The sequence below is a fragment of the Drosophila suzukii genome, chromosome 2R (assembly GCF_043229965.1).
Source record: "Drosophila suzukii chromosome 2R, CBGP_Dsuzu_IsoJpt1.0, whole genome shotgun sequence".
NCBI classification, from domain to species: domain Eukaryota; kingdom Metazoa; phylum Arthropoda; class Insecta; order Diptera; family Drosophilidae; genus Drosophila; species Drosophila suzukii.
Window position 1 is genome coordinate 8,259,049 of NC_092081.1, and position 10,702 is coordinate 8,269,750.

The window sequence follows — 10,702 nt, forward strand, 5'->3', positions numbered from 1 at the left end:
TTGGAATCGCGTTCTTTTCTGCTTAGTCCTTTATTATCCTCTTTATTTTGATAGATAGCCGCCTGAATTATTGGAGTGATTGTGTCCAACCGATATATAGAACACAGCTTCCGACCGGAGTCCTTTCGCCAGCAATTTTGCTCAAGTTTTTCGGTGCAACGCGAAATGCAACCAAAAGTATGATTGATGGTAATAGTAATATTCGAAGTAGAAAACGTTTATTGATCGACTGACACTTACTGATTACTTGCTTAGGTTAACATTTTGGCTTGTTCAAAATGCTCATATGACACACTTACTAAATCGTTCGTCGCACAGCACTTGGATATACGAGGGCTAACAATATGCACTTGACGTGAGTTCTACTAACAACCAAATAATATCTCTAGTTTATTCATTTAATATATATGTATTTAATATAGGTAAAACATGTATAACTTGCTTTATATATCTTTTTTTTTTTGTAACTTTTTCTAACTTGGCTCACAATTGGAGTGGAATTGGAATTGTTGCTTTTGTGCGTATTGTGTTCTTGGGGCCTTTGAGAGGGTCGGGGGTGGCCGGGGGCAAGTTAAAACAATACGAAAAACGAATTGTATAGTTTCTTGATACCGGTGGTCTCGCGCTGACGATGGCTTCGAAGTAGGGTGTTTTCGATTTTTAACAGCATTTTGGTCCGAAGATACATATAGCTCGATTGCGACTGATATTCATTTGACATGCGCTGCAGTCGTATTTCAGATTTCTCCATTTATTTCTGAATCGGTTTGCCCGGTTTGCAAGTTCAAATGTTTTGGATTGGTTCCTACGTTACAGGTTTCACTCGCTCTGGTGAAACTTGTCGTCTAGCTGCTGTGATTCTTCTCTAGCTGTTTTTCGCTGGTTGTTTGGACCACTGTCAGATGGCGACGGACATTATATAGCAGTTGTTTACGCTGGAATCGAATATATATATGTATATATCACTGATAACTCAGGGCTTCTCGGTAGTTTTCCTGGGCGATTTGCTCACGACGCTTTTGAAGTTAGTTCGCTGTTTGAGTTCTTTTCGGATTTATTTCGGGGGTATCTTTTGGGTTTCGTTGCTTTTTTTGGTCACTGTCAGATATGCGACATTCCAATTAGCAGTTGAAGCTATGGACACTTGTGTGGTTTCGTTTCCGTAAAAAAAATTGGATTGGATTGGATTTTCAAAGTTGGTTATGTAACTTTTGTATTTCCTTATTCTCTTTTTCAGGACACTGTCAGAAGGCTGACATTATTTCGCAGTTATTGGCTCTGAAGACTGATCAATGATGACGAGATTTTATGGGGGTGGTGTTTTATTTTTTTGGTTATAACTCTTCGGTTCGACTTGGAACGATTTTAGACACAACTACTCGGTTTGCTCGACGTTTTAGCTCTGGCTTGCACTGAGTTTGCGACGTTACTGTGAAGTTGATTCGCTGGATTGGATTTTCGCTCTTTTTCTAGTATGGGTGTTATCGCGGGCTCTGCGTTTGTATTGGGGTGTTATATATCAAGCGGGGCGAGATGCCAGTTTGTTTCTTGGATCGTCACTTTTTTTTATTGCGGGCCTAATTTTTGCGGCTCCGAACAGGTTTTTTTCGGGGCTAATTATTCACACACAAAAAATGCTCTCGTCTTTCATTAGGCGAATTAGGGAGTTTTTGTTTTTGTTTTTTTTTTTTGATGGCTGGTTCACACGATTTAGCACTGTATTTACGACGAAACGGAACGGTACGTTGTTTTTTATCTTGTGGATTCTGTTTTCGCGATAACGATAACGGTGTGCACGGTGGGTGGTGATAACTTTGGCTGCCAATTCAATGGGTTATATAGATTGTTTTGGGTTTCCTTTTTTTTCAGGATTGGCCGGACTTGTGTTTTTTTTATTTAGTGTGCTAGAGGAGCACTTTTAGTCCGACGAAGCGAGGCTTCGAAAAGCCCAAAGAGACGAGCATTTTGTGCGGCAGAACCTTGGTCGAGCGGCAGCCAACGCGGACACGAGGTTAAAATATCAATGAGTTGTGTGAATTTTCGCCGTTAGCGGGAAACTACAGATACACCAGTTTCGGTTCGGAATCAGTAAAAAAAAGATGAAGAATTACGAAAAATGTACTACGGAGCGTTGTTCCAATCAAGACGACGGCGCTGTTACAAATACAACGAAAGATTCCCAGATCGCGGATCGCGGCGGACGAGTCCGGCAATAACAACAAGCACATGCGATTACGGAGGCGGAACGCGGAACGGGAGCAACTACGCTCACAGTGACACTTTTCGGAATTAAGCCGAAGCCCGAAGATGCTGCTGCTGCTGCTGCTAGCAAATTGATGCGGATGCTGCTGCTGCGCTGCTTTTGCCTCTGCCCGCTGCTGCTGCTATCACTCTAATTGATTGTGGCAACAACAAACTGGCGCTGGTACTCGTATTTTTATTGCAGTGCACACACACACATTAGTACGTATAACGCTTGGCTTTCTCTCTCTTTCAATTGAAAGGGCTTTGTGCTGTTGTTGCTGCTGCTGCTATCGCTGCACTTGTTGCTCGACGTTCCGTTACTCTCCGTTTGAGTCTCGTCTCAGCTGTTTGGCACGTTCTTTTGTGTGGCCGCGCTTCCTGGCGAATGGCAAATAAGCAGAAATGCTACTACACAATAACAAGTTAATTAATTCAAATTGCTGCTCTGTTGTGTTGTGTATTTGGTGTTATGGAACTTTTTCCTCAATTTGTTGAACTTTTTTTTGCTTGCTCCTGCAATTGAATTCAATATTTCGCTTGGCTGTGTGTGTGTGTGTATCAGTTCTTTTTATTATTTTTTTTGTTCGATGTTTTAAGGCTGCGCGCGTCGATGACGTATTTAAATTTTGGCACGCACACTCAAAGACGTAAAGACCAAGAGGAAAAAAAGATTTCGGGGTCTCGCTAGTACGCGCTAATTAAGCTTTTCCGCTCGCGATAAACACTAGTAGAAAAACCCGTGTCAACGTGTTAAAATTTTCTGCTGCTGTTGATGATGCTGCTGTTGTTGTTTTTGCTGTTGTTGCTGTCGCTGTTGTTGCTCTTCCAGATTAGTTTACACTCCCGCACAAAACGCTGAACATGTGTTTTAACGCCAAAAGTACAAAAAATACTGATTTGGTGAGCGTACGGTCACAATGCTAATATTAAAACTCACTAGCTAGCCCGTTATATCGCTCTCTCTCCTCTCCCGCTCTCTCTCTTTCTCTCTCGCTCCCGCCCGCACGGCTCCAAAAGAGCGATAGCAACACCAACAACAATGCAATTGACGCTCTTCTCTTCGGCCCCACAAATACCAATGCCGAATTGGTTGCCCCCCAATGCGTGTGTGTGTGCGTCGTCTTGTGGAATGCAATAAAAACAAAGGCAAGGCTAATTTGCCCTGGCACGCACTTTTCCAGGCTAACTCATCTAGCCAAACTTTCTCGTATTCGCTTCCAGTCTAAAGTTTTTTCCGGAGGCTGACTTGCATTTGCTAATCTCCAAAAAGGCAACAAAGAATCTTATTGGTATTTATCAACAAGAACAGCTGTTGCCGTTAGTCGCTGCCCCAAAGAGCAGCTACTAAAGAGAGTACTTGCAGAGCGCACCTGCGTTTCCTGTGTGTGGGCGACAGGCGCTCTTCAGAGTGGCTCAGGGCATATGGCGTCGATCCATGGCTAGAGTGGACCTTATAAGCACTTTAAAACCATTGGAATGGACTATCTAACTATCAATGTCTGTTCTATTTCAGTTATTTCTCTAAAAGGACCTTAAATCATAAAACCAATCAATTTTAATTTTATTAACTACTTTATTTTTTACATAAGTACTTGGTGCACTCATCCTAGGATTGGTTTTCCGCCCCTCCCGATGATGATTCTTTAATTGTAGATCGCATTCTTCTATTAAGACAACTCCTAAGCTGCCCCATTCTGAAAATACAAAAACAACAACAACAAACAACCATTTACGAATTGCAACTATAAAACATACATAAGTAAAAAACTCAGTGTCTTTCCTCACACACTTTTTTTTTGTTCCTGCGGGTCAGTCCCCTTAATATTGTAAGTCATTGATTAAAATCCTTGACTAAATCAACCTGATCATATCTTTTGGTTCCAAAGAATTGTGTGGACTTAATCGATTTGAAATAAAATAGCTCTGAATCTAGTAACGGTACTCTAATGCCGACTAATTATTGTCTACCGATTCCATTCATCTCAAGATCTCAATCTCCAAATACGGTGCTAATTGAGGTCTTAATTGACCAAAGCCATGTGCCGAGTTGCCGAATTTTTGGAAATTGACTGGACTCGGCTTTGTTATTATTCCCTTTTGTAGTGCTTCCTTTTACATTTCTTCAATTGAAGGCAATATTAAATATTTCTCAATTGTTTTTAAATTGCCATCAATAACGGGGACCCAAGTGAAATTAATTTATTTTGCACAATGAAAGTCAAAGACGCAATTTGCTGCAATAAATTGGCGCGCATGGAAACGCTTTATCGATATTGGATGCACGTTTTGTTTTTTTTTAAACCATAACTAAAGCAGCATCTGTCGCTTAGGGTTTTTTGGGGACTTTAATTAGCGCTCTCAATTCGCACAAATTAGCAGCATTGAGCTTAAAAATACTCTTTATGGCCATTGATTAAAACTGTCGGCGGCCATAAAGAAAAGTTAATAAAAAATTATAAAGCGTAATAAGAAGTGAATGGAGCTACAGGTTCGAAAATTAGCACAGAAATTAGAATAATTAACATCTGAGTTACTTCGGGGTTACCGATTTGAATCGGGCGCTCAAAACAGAGACTCTTGCAAAGCTGAGTGAAAAAGATTGGCAACGCCGATCACTGGATTAATCAGACCAATATTTGGTAGACTTCAAAAAGATTTGAATATTTCGTAAGAGTTCATGGACTTTTTGAAACCACGAACTTAGGTTCTAAAAAGTGTCTTTGCCATTTCTTGTCAGATGATAGGGTACTTTTCTTTGACGCCTGTTTAAATCCCCAATAGTCATCTTAAAAAGCCCATTCAATGATTTACAATGAGTTACTTTCAAAAAAAGATGTTTTCCTAATTTTAGTTTTTTTACAACCAAAAACGGTATTGTATTTGAAATTAAATACAAAGAATCCCCCAACTATTTCTCCTTATTGATTTTGGCGGGACTGAGCTTTGGTCATCTGGTCACACTACGCTATAGGGCCAAAGTTTGTTTATCATTGCAAGTCGGCACTTTGACCGTCAAAATGAGCTCCATTAAAGTAAGTACCCATCTTCCGGAACGGAAAACACGCTTTCATGTTAAAGTATAGATTGAATTTGCAGTGCAAATGCGCAAAGACGATGGTGCCTACGTCGGAGTGCTCCGTTCGGCGCTGGATGGCGTGGGTCAGGTGGAGATCGACACCCAGGAGGGCCGTGTGATTGTGCAGACCCAGCGACCCTGGTCAGAGATTCACGACAAAATAGAGGCCACCGGGCGCAAGGCCGTACTTTCTGGATTCGGGGGTCAGTCGGCAGTGGCTCTCATCAACACCACCGGCAGTGTGGTGGACAAAACACCGATCCAGGGAGTCGTCCGATTTACCACCATCACGGCAAAAGAGCCAGGAGTGGTGGTAGATGGCGTGGTGGACGGCCTGACGCCTGGTCTACACGGATTCCACATCCACGAAAGCGGTGACACATCCTCCGGCTGCGCTTCCGTCGGAGATCACTACAATCCCCGCCAGTCGCCACATGGAAGCCCCGCAGCTGGGGCAGAGGACCGTCATGCCGGAGATTTGGGCAACATTCGGGCCGATGAGAGCGGTAGGGCCACCTTCAGATTTGTAGATCCAGTGCTGCAGGTCTGGGACGTCATCGGCAGAGCTGTTGTCCTCACAGCCAATGCCGATGACCTGGGACGTGGTGACAACGAACAGAGCCTGGTCGATGGCAACTCCGGGGAGAGGTAAGTGAACCATTAAGCTTTTCCTTATCATTATTTGAGTTAACTTGTTTTCCCCACAGGATTGCCTGCGGCATAATTGCCCGTTCGGCTGGCATATTGGAGAACTTCAAGAAAATCTGTGCCTGCGATGGAGTCACCCTTTGGGATGAGCGGAATAAGCCACTGGCTGGCAAAGAGCGCTCCCAAAAGCTTTAAACTTGTACCATTCGTTGACCTTGTAAATAAATTATCTTTTATACAAGTTGCTTGTCATTTATACTAGTATATGATAAGAACTTCTTCTAACCTTAGGTTCTTAAGTATTTGTTTACCATTAAAAACCCTTTCCTTTCTGAGACACCAAGACTTTGCTTTTAAAGTTTTATTTAAAATATTTCTTTGCCGTTTTTGCTTTTTTTGTTGTTTTTCTTAGTTAAAATTAATTTGCTTTTAAATTATTATTATCTGTTTTGCTCTGCCAATAACTACGGGATTGTGTGTTGTTCGTGTAGTGTGGTGGTTAACTAGAATTGTTTTTCGCGGGGCGTTAAAACCGAAGAACATACAGACAAGTTTCTTGTACTTGATAATAATAATAATGATTAATATTCGAAATGCCTAATGCATTTGACATTAATAGATATATGTGTATATATTAATTTGATTCCTCCGTTAACACTACGGCGCATGCCCCGGACCCAAACCCGCATCCTGGGGGTCAGGTGAACGAGGGCATGCACGCTTTATATGTAAATAAGTGGTAAAAAATATGTAAAGTGTATATGCGTATGTCCTAATGCTTATTTACTGCGTTTGCCGGGCGTATTTACATATCTGTTGGCCTTTTGTACTCTACGTGCTTTCTTCGCCTCCTCCGGCTCCTCAAGAGCCTCCGACCCGGACGCCACATTATCCGATGGCGTAGCCACCGCCAGATTCTTGGACACTGGACTGACAATCACGCCGCTGCGCTGATGATTGCCGTAGAAGAGTTTGGGGGAGTAACCGCCCAAAGCTTTGGCAGCTCCTCCGTTTACGGTGGCCACCGGCAGCAGCTGGGACTGGGCAACCTCCGCTGCCTTCGAGGTGGACGCTATGGCATTGGACTGGCTCTCTGATGGCAGCTTCCGCTTCAGATTCTTGGCCGCGGTGCTCACGGCCAGCAGCTTGGCCGTGGTGGACTCGTCTGGCGAGGCAAACTCCTTAAGCTCACCCACGCTCACATCGCTCTCGGCATCCACATCCTCGTTGGTGATGATAAAGTGCTCGGGATCAACACCCTGGTTGACCAGAACTTGGAAATCCTCTGGCGGCACAACAGGTGCCACCTTTTGATTGCACGAACTGCACACGGCAGGAATGGCCGGACTTTTTGACCGCCAAAACTGCAGCTCTGTCTTGCACTTGTTGAGCTCCTGCAAAAAAAATGAAAATCAATGTCAATTTATGGAAAATCCCTTCTTCACTCACCTGTAAAAGAGTGGAGAACTTGCGCGACATCTCCTCGTTCTTCTTGTCATTCTCGTCCAGCCGATTGGCATACTCCAAGGTCTGCTTCTGTTGCTCGGCCAGGAGATTCGATTGCTCCGCCAGCTGCTTGCTCTGCTCGGCGGCCTTGCGCTTGCAGGTGCGAAGCTCGGTGCGCAGCACCGATAGCTGGTTGTTGTACATCTTCATGCCCTGTTTGATCTTGCGGATGCCCTTGCGGAGCACCATGTGGTTCTGGGGCGGCGAATTGCTGGCACTGTCCTCGAGATCTGAACTGATGGCAAGCGTGGCTGTGAGGTGGAAACAACGATTAGTTTCAGAGAAACCAGAAGAGAGATCAGGACTCTTACGTCGCTTTGTGGTGGTGGGCAGCGTGTAGAAGTCCTTGTTGAAGTACGCCAGGCCAGGGAGCGTGGACTCGATGCGGTCCTTGAAATATTCCATGGCCATGGTGGAGAGATCAAAGAGCTCGTCGGTTACCCGATAAGGTCGCTGCAGCCTGGGCGTAATACTGATATAGTTGAGAATCGTCTGCACCTCGTCTAGAATCTGAAAGTGAAAACCCTTCTGATTAGATCTTGCGGAGATGGTTGGGTTAATTGCTCGACTTACGGCGCCCGGAAAGAAGCAGCAGTGACCCCGCTCGATGTGCTTCCCCATGGACATCTGCAGCAAGGATAGGCGCATGTAGCACGTCTCAATGATGTCGCACTCGCAGGCCAGCGGATGATTGCGACGGGCGGACTCCCGACGCGGCATGCTGGCCTTGATCGATTGGAAGCGGCTGAACGTGGTCTTGATCTGCCTGGAGAAGGCTGCGTTCAGCATGGCCATGCAAATGTCGTTCATGCGATGGGACACCTGCGAATAAGCACATCCGGGATTCGAGTTAGCAGGGGGTACAGAGATAAAAATGTTCGGGGTTTTGGGTTAAGCTAAGATTTCAAATTCGTTTTCGGCTGCTGTGCCCGCATCCATTCACCAGCTAGTGGTTCTGCCTCTTATTAAATTATATCAGATTACATTTGTCGCCGCTACCTACAACAAATAACCATGCATACATACACAACGCGTTGTGGAAGGGAGACGCGGGTGCAGGCAAAAATGCCATCGAGAAACAAGCGCCGAAGTGTAGTTACCCTCAGGACCTTGAACTCGAGCAGTTCCTCGAAACACATCAATAGAACTATTTTTTACCTACGCTAATTATGACTTTGTAACTGAGTTACGTTAGACATTTCCGAAAACAATCCTGTTTTAGGACAATATTTATAAAAAAAAAAAGTCCCAGTTATGTATATCCAATTAAATTATAATAAGATTTTTATATTTTTATAGGATCTTTAAAGTTAATCATTTAGGTAGACCCGATTGACACCAAAAATAAGTGAATTTTCACTCTAAAGTAATAATGTTTTCTCGAAAAGTGGTAGGAAACATGTTCATTTCACATATTTACTAAAAATAATAGTGGTTTTGTATTGAAGTGTGTGTGTATAAATTTCGTAGTGCCTTAAACAGAACATACTAACAAATAGATTGATAATAATAACATCGAACGTTAATATTAATATAAAAAAAGACCCTGGAACTAAACATTGTTTGGAATGGCATTTTATCTCATAAGCTCCAGTTCTAATTTAAATTGCTGCGTTAAAAGAGTCAGTTTATCTTTTAACCGAGAGCACATGACTTTTCTAATGAGAAATGGCATTCATTTAGTGGGCTTTAAAACACAAATTCGTAAATGGCTGCAAGGCATTCAACAGAAATGTGGAAACCCCTAAATGGACCTGCTAAAATATATGTTTTATTAGCCCGTTCTGCCCCCCAACCGAAGTCAAGATGCCGAGTGCGCTGCTAAATATAAACAATTGCAAGTGCATGTGCCCTCGTGACAAAGTTTTAATTGCCTCCTGCCAAGGGAAATTCGAAATCCGTTGAGGGAAGTGCGACGCATGGCGAAAATAATGCACATAACAGCAGAATATCAGAACAGGCATACAAGTGCAGGTAGTTTGTTGGTTGGATAACCGGGCCCACGGTACCACGCTTGCACTTGGGCAAATTGCTTTTTATTGATTTAATAGCCAACGTTTTGGTTGGCACCAAAGGGGGGCGTGAGGTCTTGGAATCAGTGCACTTACCAATCTAAGATTTGATACTTTCTTAAAGTCCATGTAGCTGAGGATCTTCTCAATCAGCTCGTTGGGCAGATCTAAGAGATTGACCGCTGGTGACCTCTGCCGCTGCATTTGAATGGTGTACGAGTGGTGGCGGGTCACCACGCTGGCGGAGTAGGCCAGGCTGGCCGGCGAGGTCACCTGCCCAGATCCCAGGCTCTGGTGACCCTGATAGCTGGTGGTTCGCCGCAGGACGGAGGTTCGGTTTGCGGACGTCTCGGCGGGCTCCTGTAGCCCAGAGGATCCCGATCCGGTTGCCACTGGCGATCCGGATGCCACTCCACATCCCGATCCCGAGCCGCCGAAGGGGGGAACCCCCTCCGAAGCGGTCGTACCGCCTCCACTGCACATTTGGCGGGTGGACACCATTTCTTCCCAGTGGCTCTTCGGTTCTCAATGGACAGAATTCGTTTGCAGCAGCGTCTTGGAGTTGCTGCAAAAATGGAGCACACACGAAAAAACAGAGCGAGTATATCCATTAATACCACATCGTATACACATATAGCGTCTCTTTGCTAGTCTTTCCCCCCCGTACAAATTTCTTTGAAATTTCGTGCTACGCACTTCTAAAAACTCGATTTCGAGCTGGCTTCGTACCCGTTTTACTAAGTGGTACTAGTGCATTAACATCGTTTTCAGCCGCACTTCACTGTGGACCAAAATCTCTAGTACTTTCGGGCGCAATTTCTCTACGCTGACATCCACTTTAAGTCAGTTTTTTCGAGCACAATTAAAACTACATACACAAATCCGTGGCAAAAAAAGTCAAAGTGGCTAGAGCTGGCCGATTCCCGATGGCACCATCGATTGCACCGATAGTTTACAAACATTGTGGTTGCGGGGTCATCGATTCTTCGTTATGATCGGCTTCCACTGCAGCACTTTGAATGTATTTGTTTTTACTGCATATGGTAGGAATTGCAATAAAGCACTGGCTAATCTGTTGAAAAATACTAATGGGCAGACTACGTATTACTTTATCACCTACAGCTATGGCAAATAATTACCCTTGTGGAACGTTTAGACAGCTTCTACTCAAATATTCGGAAACATGCGAACTCGCTAGTATGTATAACATGTTTCC

The 10,702-nt window shown here is 44.0% G+C and overlaps 3 protein-coding genes across 4 annotated transcripts; 1 reads left to right on the forward strand and 2 right to left on the reverse strand.

The window, feature by feature from the left end:
- Positions 1-235: 235 nt before the first annotated feature.
- On the reverse strand, positions 236-751 carry LOC118876946 (uncharacterized). Its single transcript, XM_065863113.2, has one exon. It carries the CDS (start codon positions 749-751, stop codon positions 572-574), a length of 180 nt encoding a protein of 59 aa, XP_065719185.1. The 3' UTR covers positions 236-571.
- A 4,371-nt stretch (positions 752-5,122) lies between these two features.
- Ccs (Copper chaperone for superoxide dismutase) lies at positions 5,123-6,311 on the forward strand. The gene is made up of 3 exons (XM_017074822.4): positions 5,123-5,276; positions 5,328-5,968; positions 6,028-6,311. The coding sequence occupies exons 1-3, from the start codon at positions 5,262-5,264 to the stop codon at positions 6,161-6,163; spliced, it is 792 nt and encodes a 263-aa protein (XP_016930311.3). The 5' UTR covers positions 5,123-5,261; the 3' UTR covers positions 6,164-6,311.
- A 3-nt stretch (positions 6,312-6,314) lies between these two features.
- Positions 6,315-10,390, reverse strand: dmpd (F-box protein dmpd). Of its 2 annotated transcripts, none has more exons than XM_017074819.4 (6): positions 10,216-10,390; positions 9,583-10,051; positions 8,048-8,296; positions 7,786-7,984; positions 7,418-7,725; positions 6,315-7,362 (listed from the first exon to the last, which is right to left on the reverse strand). In XM_017074819.4, the coding sequence occupies exons 2-6, from the start codon at positions 9,985-9,987 to the stop codon at positions 6,748-6,750; spliced, it is 1,776 nt and encodes a 591-aa protein (XP_016930308.2). In that variant the 5' UTR covers positions 9,988-10,051; positions 10,216-10,390; the 3' UTR covers positions 6,315-6,747. The 2 variants fall into 2 exon arrangements, with proteins under 2 accessions (XP_016930308.2, XP_016930309.2); XM_017074820.4 differs by having other exon boundaries at positions 10,183-10,389.
- Positions 10,391-10,702: the final 312 nt, after the last annotated feature.

Excerpts from the sequence above, each read along its gene's own strand:
- LOC118876946 (XM_065863113.2), bottom strand. The coding sequence starts at position 751 with ATGGAGAAATCTGAAATACGACTGCAGCGCATGTCAAATGAATATCAG.
- dmpd (XM_017074819.4), bottom strand. The coding sequence starts at position 9,987 with ATGGTGTCCACCCGCCAAATGTGCAGTGGAGGCGGTACGACCGCTTCG. Across the intron at positions 8,297-9,582 it reads AAGTATCAAATCTTAGATTG|GTGTCCCATCGCATGAACGA; the intron begins GTAAGTGCACTG and ends GCTTATTCGCAG. Across the intron at positions 7,726-7,785 it reads GCCCACCACCACAAAGCGAC|CCACGCTTGCCATCAGTTCA; the intron begins GTAAGAGTCCTG and ends TCCACCTCACAG.
- Ccs (XM_017074822.4), top strand. Across the intron at positions 5,969-6,027 it reads GATGGCAACTCCGGGGAGAG|GATTGCCTGCGGCATAATTG; the intron begins GTAAGTGAACCA and ends TTTTCCCCACAG.